This window comes from Schistocerca piceifrons, chromosome 10 (assembly GCF_021461385.2).
Source record: "Schistocerca piceifrons isolate TAMUIC-IGC-003096 chromosome 10, iqSchPice1.1, whole genome shotgun sequence".
In the NCBI taxonomy this organism is placed as follows: Eukaryota; Metazoa; Arthropoda; class Insecta; order Orthoptera; family Acrididae; genus Schistocerca; species Schistocerca piceifrons.
Genome location: NC_060147.1, coordinates 53,244,309 through 53,265,808, shown reverse-complemented (window position 1 = coordinate 53,265,808; position 21,500 = coordinate 53,244,309). Strand labels below are relative to the sequence as shown.

Genomic DNA, 21,500 nt, shown 5'->3' with positions numbered 1-21,500 from the left:
GCTACCAACTTTTCTATCCTTTTTGTGAGTGCCTATCAATGACTCAACACTTCTGCTTTTCGGTGAGTAGTCTCCTTCAACCCTAAAGTATTTACATTCTCCAAGAACTTTCCTGCAGCACTTATATACTAGCCAAAGCAGATTAAATACCTGATATTGAGGTATGCATTAGTCCTTGAGCTAACTGCAAAGAAATCTGCAGTAGTCAGAATATCAATTCCATGGGGAAAAGTTCCTTGACGACCCACATTTTCCTGGAATGCTGCAGATGCTGCTTTCCGACAGTTTATCTGTAAAAAGACATCACCTTTTAAAAAAGCAGAAAAGGGACCTCTAAGCTAACCAATAATTTTGAAATAATATAAATTACAGGATGGAAAAACAAATAGAAATGAAGAAAAAAGTAACACAAGTTCCAGGATGGAAAAATTGTCAAGAAGTGCATGGTATGGACAAATAATAAAATTTATCTTGTGACATTTCTGGAAGAATTCTAGGTGTCGGTCACAGCATTATTATCTGAAACAGAGGTCAGATGCCAAGCTAGACTTTGGTTTGTGGCCTCATCAGAACATAAAATGTCATTAAACGCAGTGCACTAACAGTGCCTTACTACTGATATCCCAAAAAGACCAATCCTCTCATTCAGAGAGATACACATGTGGCACATGGAAATGCCCCATTCTTAATACTGTTAGAACAACTACTTGTTTCTACCAAATTGCAGGACTATTGCCTTTAGCTATGTGCTGTTTTCTCCTATGCACTTGGCACTGATGAGCCAAAACATTGCGACCACTGGCCATTGTGATACTGATTACCACCCAATGGCATTGTAGAAATGTGATACGGCGAGGAAAGCATATAAATGGATCAGAGACAAATGGAGATTCATTCTAGTGACACAAGGAGGCATCCTGTGGGACAGCTGCAACTGTATAAGTCCATTTTGTAAAATGAAGAAACTGCACTACAGTTGCTGATTCAACAGCCTCTTATGACATACATGACTGGTTTCAGAACACTTTAAGTTCCGTCATCTGCAAAATTTATAAAAATAAAAGAGAGAACACAGTGTTGTGTATACATAATATCACTTAACCATCTGAGGGCATCCTCACCCCAATGTTGTCACGTAATGAAAGCTCCATGTCAAAGGAGTAAAAACGTGGGGACCTAGAAACATCTAAAAAAAATCATCGCAACCAGACACTGAAAGTCACCAGAATCACGAAACATGTAAGATGCAATAAAGACCGGAAGAAAACATATCTACTATGTGGAATTACATGAATTCCATAAAAGTTGGATGTGCACGAGCAGATATGTTGGCCACACAGGTTGGAATTTTCATATGAGATTTAAAGAATTCCAGGTCAGCATTGACAATGCATTTGATTGACTACCAACATCAGCTACAGCAGGTTAGTGGTAACATATCTGTCTTACTTCTGCCAGAGAAAGGTTGGATACTCAATATCCTAGAAGAAATTGAAATCTTGCTTGCATGGCAAGCATCTCCATAACCACAATGAAGTTATTTTCAATGTGAAATGTTTCCTGAACAGCTAGAATGCAGAGTTATTCAATCACTTCTACAAAGTTATCCATTGGTGGGGAAAATGTCATATTAAAGGATTAAGATGTAGAAAAGGATTAACTCCATTAAGAAGTTTCACAGTCATAGCTCGATTTTTTTCATGGTTTCAGTATCCTCACCTACAAAGGTATTGATTGTGATTCAGAGGTGTTACATCTCATTCCTATGACAGCCACTGTTTCTGGCCACATCAGGAGGTACAGGAGTATCAAGTGGGCTGCGTGTCAGACAAGGATATAGGCCAGCGGACAGACCATAATCACTTGTTCTGTTACTGAGTCATGAATACAAGGAAGTACAAGACTGATCACTTGAACAAAAGCTGTTTATTGAATTAGTTATATAGACATGACAGCAGTGATATTACATATGCAGAAGTGCAAAGATAGAGTTATTAGGAAAATGGTATACAGTGTTGCGGATCCACATCCTCCCCAACCTGGTTGACTTCCAGTGGGGTGACCAACTGGACTGGTCTGGTAACATCCCTCCCAGCTGTGGTAATGAGGATTACAGTTCTAAGTAGTCCATCTTGAACTGGTCATAGTTCGTTTACCCTAGCCCTTTTCCCTAAACGTCAGGAAAGGACATTCTCTAGTAGAAGTACAATCTCTTGAATCCAATGGTTTGCCAGTGTTCTTGACTTGATGGAAAGTCTGAAAGAGCAATTAGAAACTAGTGCTGGAGCTTAAACTGTCTTACCAAGTCTATTGTTTATGGTGGCTCAGGGCCTCAACGAGAAAGTGAGCTCTGGAAAGCACTTCATTCTCAGTGTGACAGGTGTTGAATTATGTGCGGCTTCTATGTTCAAAAGTATTTTTTGTAGGTCTTCCTCATCCTTGTCGCAGCATCCTAGCATTTTGTGGAGGCACCGTTTAGTCGAGCCAATAATCTGTTCCCACCATCCATATCTCTGATATCTCTCAGTTAGTTGTCCATATTTGTTTTATCTCTCAGTTTGCTACATGGAAAGGTTGGGCATTATCACTGTAAATAATGTGTGGAGTGCCCCACCAACCTGTAAACATTTGAAGGGGTAATAAGAATAGGTCTGCAGTTGTGTTGGTGGATAGTTCCATATGTATGGCTCTTGTTACAACACAGGTGATTACTGATTATTAGAATTTAACATGTATTTATAGTGACGCCTGATTTTGCATATAGGGGACCAGCAAAATCAACTCTGAAAACTTCGAACAGCTTGTGAGGATTCACTCTTTCAGCTGGTTGTAGCACTAACATCTGTTGGCCAGTAATGGTATGTGCAATTTTACAGGGAAAGCTACTAAGGACCATTTCAGTCACAAGATGGCTGTGGAGTATCCAGAATGACTTTCTTAGTTGTAGAAAAACCATTCTTAATCCAAGATAGTGTACACTGATATGCGTGCACATAATCAGAAGTTTGGTGAAGCGACAATTTTCTTCCATAATGTGGGAATGCCATTCTTCATCGGATGCCTCGGCACAATGTAGCAGCAGAGGAGAAGATTAGTGTTTAATGTCCCATCAACAACAAGATCATTAGAGATGGAGCACAAGATTGGATTAGGGAAGGGTGGGGAAGGAAATCAGCCATGTCCTTTGAAAGGAACCATCCCAGCATTTGCCTGAAGCAATTTATGGAAAACACAGGAAATCTAAATCAGAATGGACAGACGTGGGTTTGAACCATCATTCTCCCAAATGCTAGACCAGTGTGCTAACCACTCAGCATGATGCAGGCAATCCTGTACATGTAATAAGCCGCCATCTAAATATGGGGTTGAAGCATATTATTTTTGATGTCCTAGTAAGTGGTAGAGCTTTGCTTAAAGCAGCAAATTTCGAGGGGAAGAATTCTTGCTGCATGATCTTAATCCAATATAAATGAGCCCCTGCTATCTCTTACGCACTGAATTCTCCGCATGTGTCTGTTTTCTGAAAGTTTTCTTTTCAAGAAGAGAATGTAAGCAGTGGTTTGCAACAGCTTCCAGTAAGAGCTGAATATATTTGCATCTATGAGCAGTTGTAAAGCCTGAATGATGAAAGTCTGAGGAAATCTCTCTAGATTTAAGAAATGCATGATAATTGCTTGACCATAAATTAGGGTGTTACAATAGCCATGGTGGTCCATTCCACCAGATGTCCAATATTTGCAACATCTGAGGCTTGGATACTCTTGAAACTAAATCTTTGCATGGAAATGCCTCCACTGAGACAGTATGGTATTTCTGTAGCCCTGTTGTGTACAAACATTTTCCACGTAGTGGAATCACACTTTATCCACCCTAGAGTTATGACAACACCAGTCCAGAGTGGCACTCTGCTGAGATCACAAGCTGTGACATTGCAATAGTAGTGATGTAGTCTGGTCACTGTCAATGCTGCTAACAGTTCAAGCCAAAGAAGCGTTATTGTTTTCATGGATGCTAATAGCCTCTTACTATACATTACTTTGGGAATGTCATCAGTAAAAGGATACATAAGATAGTGTCAAGTGTAATACGCTTTCTCAGGTGCATCACAGAAAATAGCAATATAAAAGCTCTCATTCTCTGCAAGGATTCATCTTGGGATGGTAGCATTAGACAGCTCAGGAAGGTTTGACTGACATTCAGATGCGCCATTTAACAGATAGGTTAATCCCAAAGTAGTCAGATTAACCAAGTGTGTTGAAAGACAAACTGATGTTTTTAGTCCCAGAGGATCATGAAGACCTGCTGTTGCTCGTAATAAATTTCTTTTTGTTGCTGTCTCTGAAAATTTTTTGGTGACTTCTCACAAACTCACTGAGAATGTATCGTTTTCCGGTACCATGCCGTTTCTAGAACAATCGCTTTCGTTTGGATCTCCCTTCCTTCCATCTTCCAAATTGTGGATAACTGTTCTGAATTAATCTCATTTCAATGGTGACAATTTTATTTGCTTCATTAGTGAAAATAACCCTTAAAACAGCAAGACTAGGCTGCCTTCAGATTCAGTACCTGTAACAAAGTCGTCTATGTATACGTTCTGAGGCAGTAAGGCACCAGCTCTACAGAACTGGGATTGATAAGTGTCTGCTAGATCCTAGAACGTCGCTGGAAGCAGAAACGAGTTGCAAGCAAGGCTTAAAGAAAGATGTGAGAATCAATAAACTGTCCTTTGTCTTGCATTAACGTGATCTTCAAATTTGTTGGTGTTGATCTTGTACAGTAGAGAGAGAGCTGTAGAAAGGCTCTAATAATTTCAGCAACAACTGCTAAGTGTCACTGATGGACTCTCAAGAAGGAGGTCAATCACTTCAGGCAACAAGTTAGGTCCAATTTCCAAAGTGTCATTAACAAATAGTACACACTGCTCATGCAAGGAATTATCAAAGACTATTCACCATTTTGTGCTCTCTTCTTGTCTTCCTCACTTTACAGACCAGATGTGGTTTAATAGCCATGTTAGAAGACTGCTCCATAATCAAAGAAAGCTTCTTCTCACATTGAAGTCAAAACCCAGCTGCTAAAACAGCAATTGAACAAAGCAAAAATGAGTGTAAGGAGAGCAGTGAGGGAAGCATTCAATGACTTTGAAAGTAAAACTTCGTTAACCAATCTGAATAAAAAGCCTGTGAGATTTAAATCCTCTATTCATTCACTCAGTGACCATAGTGGCACCAAAATGGAAAATAATAGAAAAAAGGCCAAAATATTGAATTTGGTCCTCTGAAATCATTTCACTGTGGAAAATCGTAACATAGCCCCCATTTTAATCACTTTAAGATGGCTGAAATGTCAGATATTGAAATAACTGATCTCAGAATAGAAAAGCAACTTGTAAAGGTCATCCTTCTCTAATATTACCTTTTTGAGATAACCGATACTACGTATACGATAAATTCTTGCATAGATTAAAATTATCGTTAGAGGTCATCCTTCTCAAACATTACCTTTTTGAGATAACCGATACCATGTATACGATCAATTCTTGCATAGATTAAAATTATCTCAGCTGTTTCACTAAAAGAAGTCATAGGATGTATATTTCAGGCTACAATGTATAAAAAGAAATTAATGTGTTTCAATCAATATGTACTAATGGTTAAAATTACTCTTTTTGTAAAAATATTTGAAATTACAAAAATATCTGGCATATTTAAAATTCATATTATTAATTGTACAATCAAACACTAATTATTAAATTTAATTCTGGATTAATTTGTAAAATAATGATATATTTTAGCAATGATTCATGTTTTGTTTTGTAAACTCTTCTGCTTTGTAAAGTCTTTGGAAATTGTGAGTACCGCAGAATGTAAACAGTGGGTTAGGCATACTTCCAATGGAAATGCACATATTTTGTTAAATTTGTCAACGACAATGTAATCTGTGGTGTGCTGAAAGTGAAAATAGTAAAATCGGTGTGATTTAAAAGAATGGGATAAAATAAGATTCAAGAACAATACAGAAGAATTTTCAACAGTTATTTAGTCATCAAGAACCTAAGAAATCGAAATTTTCAGCTGCAAGAATGTACCCCCATACAAGACTTCGAGCCATTGACAACAACAATTAGATAATGAAGATAAGTTATTATTTTGTATATCTTACACCTCTCGAATCTTTTGAAAATAGTGAAGATACGAAGACAGTGAATTTAACAGTGATGTGTGGTAGGGTAAGTTTACAAACTACAATCACTCACTAGTGGAAAGACACGATGATAGACCCCGTAGTGGCCGACCGAGCACAAGGCGTAATGCTGCTGAGACAGTTCAAGAAGAAATGGAGACTGTAGCGGGTTCGTCTATGCATGGGGAAGTCAGTGCTCGTGCAGTCGCACGTCACACCGGCGTTCCATACACTACTGTTTGGTTGGCATTGAGGCGTACCCTCCGATACTATCTGTACAAAATCCATCAGCATCATGAACTGTTACCTGGTGATTTAGTGAAGCAGAGGGCATTTGCGGTGTGGGCGTTTCAAAAGATGGCGGAAGATGACGATTGGTTGAATAACGTGTTGTGGACCAACGAAGCTCATTTCACGCTCCGAGGGTCTGTCAACGCCCACAACTGCAGAATTTGGGCAACCGAAGATCCTAGAACTGTCGTGGAAACTCCATTGCACAACGAGAAAGTCACGGTATGGGTTGGATTTACCACATCTACCGTTATCAGGCCTTTTTTCTTCGAGGAAATGCGGGATTCTGGTTTTGTAACTGCTACCGTGATGGGTGAGAGGTACGCCGATATGTTACAGAATCGCATCATCCCCAGCCTGGCTGATAAACAACTGCTGGAACGTGCGATGTTTATGCAGGATGGCGCTCCATCCCATATTGCTAGATGCGTTAAAGATCTCTTGCGCGTGTCGTTTGGTGATGATTGGGTGCTCAGCCGCCACTTTCGTCATGCTTGGCCTCCCAGGTCCCCAGACCGTGCAATTTTGGCTTTGGGGTTACCTAAAGTCGCAAGTGTATCGTGATTGACCGACATCTCTAGGGATGCTGAAAGACAACATCCGACGCCAATGCCTCACCAAAACTCCCGACATGCTTTACAGTGTTGTTCACAACATTATTCCTCGACTACAGCTATTGTTGAGGAAAGATGGTGGACATATTGAGCATTTCCTGTAAAGAACATCATCTTTGCTTTGTCTTACTTTGTTACGCTAATTATTGCTATTCTGGTCAGATGAAGCGCCATCTGTTGGACATTTTTTGAACTTTTATATTTTTTTGGATCTAATACAACCCCATGTCATTCCAAGCATGTGTGTCAATTTGTACCTCTCTATCTACATTATTCCGTGATTGATTCAGTTTTCAAATGTATGACTTTTTGATCACCCGGTAGACTGCTGGAGCAACAAAGGTTACCTAGTGACTGGAAGAAAGCATTTGTCATTCCCATTTTAAAGAAAGGGCACAGGACAGATGCACACAGTTATTGACTTATATCACTGATGTCAATCTGCTGTAGAATTATGGAACATGTTTAATGCTCAAGATAATGACATTTTTGGAGAACAAAAATCTCCTCTATAAAAATCAACATACGAGGGTTGAATGAAAGTAATGCCTCCACCTTCATTAATTGGGTTCGTATGGGAATATTTTAATAAATGAAACGCAGAAATAATCCTTAGAATGTGATCTTTCATTACAAATATTCACTGTTCTACATTATCACCAGCCAATTGGATACATTTCTGCCAATGATGAACAAGTTTTCTGAAGCCGTCACGGAAGAAGTCGAAGCTTTGTTTCCGCAACCACAGTCTCACAGTTCTCTCAACGTCTTCATCATTCTCCTGACACAATTGAAAGGAGAAAGGTGTCATCTTCATTCTTGTAATGCGAGAGGAATTCCTGCCAAATTTTTTAAGTCTGTGCACTATGATTTCAGGAATCAGCATCCAGTGTACCCATCGTGCACAGATCTTACGATAGCCAAGCAAAGCATTAATGTGACCCACACGTTCTTGTGAAATGCCGACTGTGCTTGCAATTTCTCTGAGTGATACATCAATCACCCTGAATCAATCTGTCAACATTTTGCTTGTGAAACTTGATGGTTGCTGTCACAGGAAGTCCAACTTTTTGTTTGCCATGCAGGTCAGATCTTTCCACCTCAACATCTTTAAACTTACTCACCCAACGATACACAGTACTCACATCAACACAATCACCATAAACTGCTGATGAATCTCCTTTGGTGTTACACCTTCTGCTATCAAGAATTCAATGACAGCACGTTGATTAAATCGCATTGATCGACCGTCTGCGCAGGGTTCCATATTTTACACTGTAACAACACAACCGTTCAATGCTAAGGCTTCCCGCCAACTGGTGCTGTAGAGAAGAGGCTACGGAACAAGGCAGTACCTGCCGCATACCAATGATGCCAACTGTTGAACAGTTATGAAGGTGGAGGCATTACTTTTCAGTTAACCCTCGTAGATTTCTGAAACAGAGAGCTTGTGAAACATGGCTCACTCTGTTCCTCCGTGAGATCCATAGCGCTACAGACAACAGTGCTCAGGTGGATGCCCTGTTCCCTGACTTCAGGAACGCATTTGATACATTCCCACACCACCTTCTAGTGAAAAAAATATGTGCTTAACCAGCATAAAACCACATTTGCGACTGTACTGAAGAGTGCCTTGCAGATAGAACTCAACAAGTTGCTCTTAACGGAAAAAAATTGATAGATGTAAAGGTAATTTCTGGAGTACCCACAGAAAGTGTGATAGTACTGTTATTGTTTACAACATACATAAATGATCCAAAAGAACTGGACGCTATTTAAGACTGTTCGTGGATGATGTTGTTGTCTATAACTAAGCAGCAATGCTAGAAGACAGTACTGATTTGCAAAATGACCTGCAGACGATCAATGACTAGGGTAGGACCTGGAAGTTCACCCTGAGCAAAAACAAATGTACCATATTGCACATACATAGGAAAATAAAGCCTCTACCATACAACTACACTATTGGTGATAAACTGCTAGAAACAGCATCTACTGTAAAATGTATAGAAGTAGCTATTTAGAGTGACCTTAAATGGAATGACCATGAAAACAAACAGAGATTCATTGGACGAATCTTAAGGAAATGTAATTCATCCACAAAGGAAGTGGCTTATAAGGTGCTTGTTTAATTGAGTCTTATGTACTGTTCACAGTATGGGATGCATCCTATGGGAGCATTGCTGAGATGCTCAACAAACTCTATTGTTGGACATTACAAGAGAGGTTTTGTGCTTCACGGAGAGTCTTAATATTGAAATTTCGAAAGAGAGCTTTCCAGGAAGAGTTAGACGAACGTCCATCTCACATAATGACCATGACGAGAAAATTATAGAAATTACAGCCAATACAGAGACTTACTGAGAATCATTCTTCCCAAACACAGATTCTGACCGAAGGCTGAGACAAATAAAATGAATTTGTAGATTCTTCTGTAGGAGCCAGCTCTACGTGGTCTTTTTTAATATAGTCCAGCATTAAATTACCATAAACATGTCTTAGACCATCATTTCTGCATTGTCTAAAGGCAGCAAAACATTTCTCAGCAATGTGAAATGTTCTTGAGTAGATGATAGTGAATTTTCAAGAGAGGCAAAACTACTCGCTGCTGGTCTGCAATTGGGTATATTGTGCCATAAGAGCAGATTGCTCTTTCTTTTTCCAAACAATTTTGACACTGTGGCCCTGATTGAGGCAGAGAAAACACAAATTTCTTGCTCTTAACAGCTTGAGCTGCTCTGGAGTGTCCTTTATTATCTTGCAGTCTTGTGCCCAGGGGTCACTACATTCACAAAAACTGCAATAAAGCTTCATGGAACATGTGATATTGTGCTTCGAATGCCTGTGATTGGAATTAATATTGGGGAGAGCTGTGGCAGCAGGTAATGTGCTTGTGAATTCCGTGTCTTTGCATACCTTTTGTGCAGTGAGTGCACTGTAAATCTCTTTGGCTAAAAATTACATTAAACACAGTATGTCATCTAGGGATAGTTTCTCCCTCTTGATGTAGATTCTTCAGCACCGACAAATGTCTGTGGGGAAAGTGCGCAAAATTTTTGGCATGTGATACTTGTCACAGGCATTTACATCTCCACTCAATGACTTCATAGTTCGGATATGCCTATTGTATTCTATGAATGTTCTATTACTCGATTGAAGACATTCAACCCAAATGGTTCTAAGTAGTCTAAGTGACCCTGCATAATGTGGTTGCAGTCTCCATACCTTACCTGAAGAGTATAGCAAGTGTCATCGTAAGTCGAAGAAATCACTGCAATGCCATCAAACAGTTGTTTGGGCTCACATTCAAGATATCCTCTTAAGAACATGTGTTTATTAATAGTAGTCACAAAAGCATTACTATAAATACAGCTTTCAAACAGTTCCCAAAATCTGGGCCAGCTCTCAGTGTCTCCAGAGAAAGGTTCAAGCTTAATAGAGGGCAATTTAATTGTCATAGAAATCAGAACCACAGATGAGACTGGATCATTCAAACACAATGTCACAGTAGAAACAGACAATTTTTTCTTGATAGCATCTCAGACTTTGAAAATTGCACGTTTCGCCTTGTCAAGTTAATTGTTGAATGGTGTGAAGTGTTTTCAAGCTGCTTCTTCCCAGTGTTCCCTGCAATACTTAATATTCTGGAGTGGTGTGTCATCTTAAAATTCTTCAATTGCAGATACTAGCCTTATAAATCTTCAAGAGACATTGCTGTTATTAGCTTTCTAATAATATGCTAAGTACACCATCATATATTCCACTGTAACAAGTGCGTAAAGTTGGGCTACATGAAGGAACAGCTCACAATAAATGACTCACAGATAGCCAGGGATGTTAATGACTATGACATGAACAATTAATGAAAAAACTTTTGAATTAAATGCTCACAACTCTGCAATCTTTTTGGTTAAGACAAGGAACTTCTTAATGCTTCCCTAAAAGCAACAGTAGGCACCGTGAGCCATAATAATTGTCTTATCAGTCATAAGAGTAGAGGGCCATTGTAATAATCTTCCACGTAGTGCCTACTGTACAGCATGCAATTGGTGCCATAACTTTTGAGGTGTTGCGGCAGCTCCACCTTCCATTAGTGACAAGAAGGTGGGAGTGTGTCACCCAATAGTAGCCCACAAGCTCCCTCCCCAGGTTTCAGCACCAGAAATTTTCACCAATGCATCACGAATACAGTGAAGTACAAGGTCGATCACTTGAACCAAAGTGTTTGTCGACGTATTTATATCAACATGACAGCAGTGATATTATTGTAAGTATTCACGACAACAATGCACGATGTCACTGGATGAAGACCACAGAAACTTATCAAATCACTAAACATACAACAAACCCTGCTTTTGTGCTGGACTGTCTGGTTTATTGTATCAGGATACATTCACCATGCAGCTTTTGACGCCTCTTTGTCTGTTTAAGGTTCATGCTCTCATACTGAAAGCAGACAGAAAAGATGTGACAGTTAAAACTATATAACAGGAATGGATAATGGCATTTAGTTCTAAAGCCAAAAGAATAGGTGTGTTTCTTTAGTTTCCTTCGACTGCATTCATTTCCTCTCATTTGAGAAGAGCATGACACCAATACACTACAAACAATTAAACGGCTTTATTTCTGGTGACTAATGTCCTGTAGCTCGTGACTTTGTTCCTCTTAACCTTGCTGACACATTTGGTCACCATACTGCATGTTAATGATGAAACTTTGTGAGCACATTTATATGAATGATTATTCCTGCCACAATGTAATTTTAATGGCAACAGACTTGTAAAAATATTTGTCTCATGACAGCAATTTCGGTGGTATTCTATTTTTTGTTGGTTTATGACTATATCTCACACAAATTCTGAGACTAATTTCCTGTTCATATAAACAGCTTTAAATATGTAGAGTAAATAGGAAAAAAGTTAATGCAAAATGTTGACGAAATGCTATTTTTCAGCAGCATGTCTTCAAAAACCAACAAGACTGTTCATGTAGCCTCTACAGGAAGTTCCTGTACTTGTTCAAATAAGCACTACACAAAACTACTTGGGGAAGAAGAAAACATTTTCCATTAACTTTGGGACACATGAAACTTTAATACCCAGAATACTTACTTGATGAGCTGCATACAAAAGGTACTAAAAAAGTGGAGGTTTGTTCAGTTTTTAAATACAGAAGGTCTAATATCTTGCAATTTTTTTTTCTCTATTATCACAATTTCTTTCACAGCTATCCAAAAACGACTACCAAGGAAATGGCATCTAAGGCTGTTATGTTTTCATGTAACACGAAGCTATGTGCAAAGGAAGTCATGATCTGCAAGGAAGATTTCACAAGGGTTCATGGCTTACAGAATCATGCAGGAAGAGTGAGTAATTTACAACAGCAAATGAAGCAGGGTTTTGCAATTCCAAAAGAAGATGAAAGACGTTTGTATGATACACTGTACTATCATGTTAGGCACTTACTCAAATAGAATACTGTAGAAACATTTGTATTAGAAAGAGAATATACACACTTTTTTTTCCTGTTCTGGAAAACTTGGAAACTACCAATATAAATTCCAAGATGAGGCTGTACAAGGTGTCAAGGATTTTCTCAATTTCATACCAAAATATAACAGACATTAGAGTAGGCAGCAGAACTCCAACAAAATGTATTTGGAATGTGATCTCACAATTGCATCCTTATTTCGTGATAACTACTCATGCTGCAAATAAAAGCAGGTTATGAACTGCATGTCATAAAGGCTGCCAGTGGACAAAATATGATTGTGTCTTTAACTGCACAGGTTAAGAGAACTCGAACGGGCGCCATGTGACAGCAATGGACATGCAGCGATTGTTCCCCAACCTAAACTACCAGTTGGTCCAGCATTTTACAAGAGGAAAATATATACATACAATTATGGTATCCACAACTGCAGATCAAATAAGGGTTATATGTTTCTGTGTAGCGAAAAAGGTAGAGGGAGGGGTTCAGATGACTTTGGGAGCTGCTTGTTAAAGTACAGTGAAAACCCTACTTTTACACTTTTCAAGGGACTTCAAAAAAAATGGTATAAAATGCGGGAATGTGTAAAATGTGGGAAATAATGTTTTAAGTTGTAAAAGTTATGTATAGGGTACTCCCTTGCACTTTATGTATCATATATGTACATAACAGGCATCAAAAGACTTGTCACGGTCTTGTTTATTATCTAATGATGGTTTATTATAGAATAAAAACTGCTGATGTAACTGGAACTGATAACTGTTGGGAAGTAAAAACGTTTGAATCCATTTCATATTTCATAATCGATGTTTTTGAAAGCCTGCAGCTGTCATTCATTATTTAAATAATGAAATACTGTACTAGTTAAGTATTTTTTCATGTGTAGCATGACGCCTTTCAAGAATTTTTTATCATTGTCAAGTGCAAATATGTAAATAAGTACTTTGTATGGTGGTTGAATATGTGTTATTCTGCATCTCTTGCACTTTAGTCGTCTTTTTGTGGTTATCAGGTACTGTGCCTTGTCAGCTATGTAGAAAAACACACACACACACACACACACACACACACACACACACACACACTATCACTCACATTGTTTGTTTGTGTAACATCACAAGAAATACATATCTAAATACTGCACTTGACAACAAGAATAAATTCTCAAAACACGTTTTGCTCAGCATGAATAAAATACATTACTGGCACAAATTGAATGATGGTGTCAACTACCGCGCCAAATGGCCATATGCAGGAACACGCTAAATATGGTTCGACAAAGGTGTCACGATGATCACAACAATCACAAGACTGCATTTGCACAGTAGAGATAGTTTGGAAGTGGTTGTGATTGGTCATGATATCTTTATTCGAATGAACCTAGTTACTCATATCAGCCACCACGCCAAGCAGAGGTTGGCAGTAGCGGGAGATAGAGCACGAATTGTTACAACTTTTACACGTTTACCGTTTCAAATCTGCTGAGTAGAGTGCCATGGTGTCAATAAACTTAACCACATAATATTTGTAAACGCTACTGGATGGCCAACATCATGCCAGCATCATTTTTTCTCCGCAAACTTTTTATTGTAATGCGTAAATCGCGGGAAAATTATAAATATGTTGACACAAAATCAGGTGCAAATAAAAATTGTGGGCACAGGAAATTTGACGGGACCAACAGAAAATGTCATAAATGGCAGGAAAACGATAATTCCGGTAATTTAAAAGCAGAGTTATACTGTACTTAGAAATGACTAATCCTCAAACAAAACATCTCCATATAATCAGATGACTGCAAGGGAGAGGCAAAGAATTGGACTATTATTGCTTTGGAGAGGTCCCTTGTTGCTACCACAAGATTTCAATCTGTTCAGCATTACTTCCCTGTGGTACATCACATCAGACTCCTTGCAAACGTGATTTTGGTCACAATGAAGTGTATGCAAGAAACAAACAAACAATACTGTACACAGTAGATGAATGGGCAGAAGTAATAAAACCAATAGTCCAAAAAATTTCACAGTGACTAAAATGGAAAGAGAAGACTTCAGAAGTCTGGAATTCCTGAAGACACTGACTGAGAACTTATGTTATTCACATCTGAAAATTCCCTTTATTTCAGTGAAGCTATACAGTCTGTGGATCCCTTCAAGATAAGTGTAAAGCACTGTTATTCAGACATAAGCACCTTCACGTCAGTGGATATTCATATCGAGAGGAAAGGAAGGTTTGTTGAATCAGATCCGTATCAGCTGCCAATAAAGTACAGAAAGCCCTTCTAACTAGTCAGAAAAAAAAACTGGTGTTGTACTGTCTCTTATTACACACATACCTGCAGTAAATCAAGATTTCTTTTGGTCATGTGCAGGAAATAGTATGAACAATGATGAGGTAGAGGGACTTCCTTGATGTAATGGTCAAATGTTCAAATGTGTGTGAAATCTTATGGACTTAACTGCTAAGGTCATCACACGGCTAATCCCGCGCGACTATGTAATGGTCTCAGTGTAAAATAACTTAGTATTCTCTGTCACCTACGATGTATGTACACACGTGTAAAAATTATAAATACTGGTCACTGTGTAAGAGTAAGTTAAAATAAATCCATACAAATTTATATTTTATGTTTTAAATTATTTTCTGGGAGATATACTCTATATAGGCACTATTAATTACATCTTAATTACACTGAATCTAAAATTAATATTACATAACATAATGAGAGTAGACTATTTCACTACAAACTTTGCAAGTATTAAGCAAGTGTTTGAAGGACAAAGAAGGCTTCTATTATGTATTAAACATTTTTAGATTTCCGTGAAACTTTAAACTGATGCATCTCAATCGTAGTTCCATGTGGCTCATAACTATGTCTCTCCGACACCTTCAATGTGTACTTTTGCAGAAATTTGACTAGAGATACTCACCTCCCTGTCAAACGATGCAACCACAAGCAACGTCGCCGCAATGTCTTTCACAAAGGGTGCGAGCACGTCTCGATCGTACGCACGGGCAAACGACCAGCACACATAGCAGGCCGCATCCCGTATGTGGATCCCCACAGAGGAACTGCCACAGGGCTCGTCGTACGTCAGAGCCTTCAGCACGACCGGCACCACGGTGGGCAGGCGGGCAGGCAGCAGCAAGCCCCTGCGACCTGAAAACCCCGCATATTAGGCTCGTTAGTATGCACCGGCATTCGGATAAGCATTCAAATAAAAATACAAAAGTCGTAGTAGACTGTAAAACGATTTTCTTTATTTTTTTCATATTTCTTCTGTTTCTTCAATAATGTGGTTTATGGGATGTGGGTTGTTAGCCCCCAACCCCGAATGCATTATTGGGGATGCCACCCTTTTGTCTAAGCACACAGACAGTTAGCAAAGTCTCCTCTCTCCCTTCCCTAACGTATGGGACACTCTTCGCTTGAGCCCTCTGCTGAGGCCTGTCTGGCTTATGCAACCCTCCCAGTAGCTACGCTATCACTGGCATGGCTAATTACTATTAAATAATTCTCAATATTTTTGATCTTGAAATGCAACCACAAGCAGGTAAAACAGTGGTGGATGTCCGAGCCTTGCCACAGAATGTGGAAGGTTGAGGCTTGCATGGTCTACAAAGGAGAGCATGCAGCCTTCCGTGACAGAGCTGACGAAAAAGTACAATTTTGGTGCAGGCACCAGAGTTGTAAGTACTTTTTCATCAGATCTGCCACAGAATGCCGCACGTGTAGGTAAAACTTTTTCGGACCACAGTGCTTAGCGCACACTGCTGAAAGTGAAGCTCTGCAGCACACCATCCCTCATTGCTCCCATGCTGACCCGACAGCATTATCAATTATTTTTGCAATGGACAGCTGGACCATCAAGATTGCAGTGTGGTTCAATGAAAATGTTTGCCTGGCAGGACAAATCATATTTCTTATGTCAACAGTCTTGTCTGGATAACTGCCCAAAGCGTGCACTGCTCCCTGCTATACAGACACAGGCCAGGGAGAAAAGGGGGGGGGGGGAGGAGAGGAAGAACGAGGAGGGAGGAGGGAAGGGAGGTGCGAGAACGGAAGAGGAGGAGGGAGGAGGGGCGAGGAGGGGAGGGAAGGTTAGAGCAGGGGTGAAGAGGGGGGAGGCAGTATTATGCTGTGAAACACATTCACCTAAGTTCCAATGGGGCCTGTGGTAGTAATTGAAAGCACCACTATAGCAGTGGACTACATGAACATTATTGAAAGCCACCAGCACCCCTTTATCATACAGTTTAGAGGAAACCTATAAAATGAGACTCATTCACTCACTGCAACTTCACTAAGATTAAACCAAACAATCACTCTATCTCACAGGCCTTAATACATCAGAGAAGGGTGAAAGGTGCTATACATGGAATTAAAACAGAAGTAAAACCACAGAAGATCAAAACAAAAGGCAAAGGGAAATGTTATTGGCTGACCACTCGAGGCAAAAAAATGGGGGGCAGTCACCCTGTTATCACATAAAGAACATCTCCCTAAAATTTTAGGTTGGTAGATCACAAAACCGTAAAACATGAACCACATTTGTTTCAACATCACTTAAAATAGAGGGCAGATCTGCTGGCAAATCTGTCACTGCCCTCTGGTTTGAAAATAAAACACAGTCTAGTAACATGTGGCACACAGTGATCTGTATGCCACAAGCACCACACACAGGAAGATTCTCTCACTGGAGCAAGAAGCCATGTGTCACAGTAATGTGGCCTATGTGCAGATGGGTAAGGAGAACTTCATCCTGTCTTTGTGGCTGAAAGGAAGTACACTGCAACCTCATAGTGGGCTTTACTAGATGCAGCTCATTGTCAGTCAGTTCCAGCCACACATCTTCCCATCGACACATGACTCTGTACCTTAACAGCGAGGTGATAGCATACATGGAAATAGCACACTGAAATAACTGAGGATCACTACACGCATCCTTGGCTGCGACACCTGCCCTTTTATTCCCTGCAGTACCCATGTACCCTGGTTCTCAGCAGGAAGACACCTCCTTCCACAACTGTTGCAGCTGGAGGAGGGCATCCTGTATATTCTGGACTACTTTATCTGCCAGGTACAAATGTTGTCGAGAGTGAAGAGCACTCAGAGAATTGGAACAGACAAGGAATTTAGCATTCCACACATGCTTCATCTGCTCCAGTGCCTGCAAGATTGCACACAGTTCTGTGTCGAATACAGTTAAGTCTCGATGCAGTTGGATCTTGAGGACACAATCGGTAAAAACAACAGAGTAACCAACATAGTCCCTTGTTTCGACCCATCTGTAGAGGCATCTGTAGACTTGTGGTGCTCAGTTAAAATGGCAGAAAATAATATATTAAAAACATATCCAGGAGTGAACCTCTGCATCAACCATGGTGACAGCTGATTAAAAACTTGGATTTGGGGCTGCACGCGCTCCACACAAAGTGACTCCAGCGCTCAATGCACGTGGAACCCAAAAGCCATTGTTGCTTGTGAACATTTGCAGAAAAGGGGTGTACCAGAGGTGGACAAGCAACAGTATATGGTACGCAAGTGAAATCAGAACTAAGAGGTACTTACATGCCCGATGCACAATGAGTTGTTCTTGTCGGACAGTAAGTGGTGATTCACCAGCCTCAGCAGAGAGCTGGGTATGGGACTGGTCATGTAAGCACCTGGAGTTAACCTAATTCCCTCATGGTGGATAGCATCAGTAATCTTAAAGAAAGATGGCCTCGCTGATCCATACACCGAGCATCCATAGTCTAGCCGTGAACACACAAAAGTCCTATAAAACTGGAGCAGATGCACACTGTCTGCTCCCAAGGACCTGCGGCTAAGGCACTTTAGAATATTCAGTGCCTTCTGAGTTTGGCTTTCAGGTCCCTCAGGTGTGGTAACCATGACAGTTTGTAGTAAAAAATGAGGCCCATAAACCTCGATGAGTCTGTAAACTGTAGAATGGTGTCCCTCATATGCATGTCAGGTAAATTAAGCATATGATGAGAACAATTTTAAACTGAACATACACAGGTTTATCTGCAGAAAGCTGAAACCTGTCTTTGATGTCCATTCCTCTAACCTCTGTACTGTAAATTGACTGGAGGAGGAACAAAAAATAGCAAAATCATCCACAAATAAGAAGAACTATACAGGACTCCTTATCACAGACGTGATACTGTTTATGGCTATGGCAAAGAGGGTAACACTTAAAGCACTGCACTGAGGAACACCATTCTACTGCTCAAAATGGTCTGACAGCACATCATCAACTTGGGATCTAAAAAAGCATTTATTTAGGAAGGACCATACAAAAGTGTGGAGTTGGCCATGAAAGCCCCATTGATGGAGTTGCTCGAGATTATTGTGTCTCCAAGTAGTCCTGTACCCCTTGCCAATATCAAAGAATATAGCAAGACAGTGATGTTTACGTAGGAAAACCTGTTGAATAGCCGCCTCTAGTAAGGTCAGGTTGTCGATAGTGGCCCAAATTCTCAGGAATCCACACTGAGAGCAGCTAAGCAGTTGCTTGATCTGTAACAGCCACACCAGATGATGGTTACCCATTCATTCCGGGGTCTTTCCTACACAGCTCGTTAAGGCGACACTCCGGTAACTACTGAACCATGTGCAATCCTTTCCAGGTTTGAAGAGAAGAATCAGAATTGCTTCTCTCTACGAGCTGGGAAAGTTGGCTGTCTGCCATATAAGGCCAAAACATTTGGGGAGGATTTCCTTTGATGGTGCTGGTGAGTATTGAAGCATGCAGTACTGGATAGTGTCGTAAAAAGGTGCAGTATGACGAGTCTCAGACAGTGCCGATTCCAGCTCCCGCATGGAGAAATGGCAGTTGTACAGGTCAGAATTGTGGGACCTCAAGTCCAACTTGCTCCACTCTGCAGTCGCACAGTAGCATCGAAATACCGGATCGTGCCTGGCACTGGCAGTAGTCACTGCAAAATGCTGTGCCACTGTCTGAGCACTGTCTCCACAAATTGTTTGGAGACACCCATTTCAGCACATTGGTAAATGAATGTGTTTACCAGAAATCATCCGGATAGTTTCCCATACAAGTGGAACAGTTGGTGAAGTCCAGGAACACAAGCCACAACCATTTTCTGCTCTCCTTAATTACACGTCGAGCCTTGGCTCTTGCAGCTTGAAAGGCTGCGAGGTTTGTTACGGCTTGAAAGGGTGTGAGGTTGTCTGCTGTTGGCCAGCATTTAAACCGTCGAAGACCCGCACGTCTGTTCCAGATTGCTGAACGGCGCTCATCAGTCCACCAAGGTACAGATCACTTCCTAAGATGACCTGAAGACTTTGGGATGCATAAGTCAGCAGCATGACAGATCACTTCCATGATGTAGACCACCCATTCCTAGACGATGTCACAGTGTTCAGACACAGCCAGCTGGCTGAACAGCTTCCAGTTAGCTCTGCTGCCCATCCATTTCAGCAAGCAATTCTCCATCCAGTAGCGGGATCCACAATGCAAAGTAGTGATGGCTAAAGATGACCCAGTACCAGCGTGAAATGAATGGGACTGCCTGTGTTGATGATGCACAGCTCCTGAGATATCATGAGGTTCTCCAAAACTCAACTCCTGGGGGAAGTCTAGGTCGAACCCCATAATACATTATGGGCATTGAAATCACCTAGCAGGAGAAATGGGTGTGGAAGTTGTGCTATAAGCACTGTGAGAGCCTCAGAGTGCACCGCATCCTGCAGAGTTAAATACAGGATGAAGATGCGATCTTCTGATCCCCACAAACAGCAACAGATATTGCTTGTTGGTCAGTAATCAAGGAGACACCAGAGGAGCAGTGAGTGTTATTTACAAACACAGCAACCCTTCCCTTGGCTCTTTCTCCAGTCAGGCTATCATTTTGGTGGAGGGTACAGCCCCATAGCACAGTGGTGTCTGTGGCTTTGATATGTGTTTCCTGTAAACACAATCACAGGGGGTTTGCCTATATTTCAGTTCCTCCACAAATCCTGAACCCATTTCTGCTTCGCTGTAGTATGGGAACCATTTATCGTAGGGGTTGCACTTTCACCTGTCTTTCCACTGGGGTGGGGAGCCCGCAACAGGATGACAAGCAGCCTTGGGGCAAGATGGTTGCCCCGTGCAGACTTCGCAGTCCATCGGCTCTGCAGCAGAAGCAATAGAACGTGAAGTCGAATGACATCAGCTCGGTCTGATGACTTACCGCCTATTTTCGCCTGCAGTGGAAGCTTCCCATTTGCTTTTTTGGTCTGGGAGGGCTTTGTACGAGCTACCACAGAGGCGGTGGAGGCAATGCCGGATTTTTTACCAAGCTCTGCTTTTGCAGGTATCAGCAACTCTGCAATAGTGGTAACCGTTGCCTTATATGACTTTCTTAGGAGGGCTATGGGCTCTGAAACAACTGCAGCTTGACTTGTGCACTACAAACACAGGTTCTAGTGCTGACACCAGAAACCTCCATTTGGGTAGAAGAGTTGGCTGTAGAAACTGCCTATTTAAGGGATGAAGAAAAAGATGCAGTCAATGTGGGAGGCTGCACAACTTTATAAATCCTCTTGGTCTCACCATATGGCATGCGTTTCGATGTTTTAATCTCCTGTACCTTCCTTTCTTCAAGGAAAAGACTGCAGTCGCTACTGCAGACAGGGTGATCCCCAGAGTAATTTACACACTTCTGAGGGGAGGAGCAACCAACTCCATCATGGGCGGCCTTGTCAAATTTGTCCCAAGTGGCTTCACTGTTACACCCTAAGGTGGCGTGCCTAAAGTTCTGGCATTTAAAACAGCGCATTGGGTTGAGGACACAGGGACACACAGTTATGCGAGGAAAATTTGCCTTAATATGTTCCGAGAGTTTTGTGCTATTAAAAGTAAAGATGAATAAGTCTGATTTAATCTGATCACTTTCCACCCTTTTCATAAT

The 21,500-nt window shown here is 40.7% G+C and overlaps 1 protein-coding gene across 1 annotated transcript in view; it reads right to left on the bottom strand.

Annotated features, from left to right (window-relative positions):
- The window catches only part of LOC124718966 (tubulin-specific chaperone D), a 189,516-nt gene that overhangs the window by 100,592 nt on the left and 67,424 nt on the right, over nt 1–21,500 (bottom strand). The window contains exons 7-8 of the mRNA XM_047244636.1: nt 15,509–15,738; nt 151–290 (exon numbers count right to left, since the gene is read on the bottom strand). Coding sequence (XP_047100592.1) covers nt 151–290; nt 15,509–15,738 — 370 coding nt within the window. The remainder of the gene's footprint in view (nt 1–150; nt 291–15,508; nt 15,739–21,500) is intronic.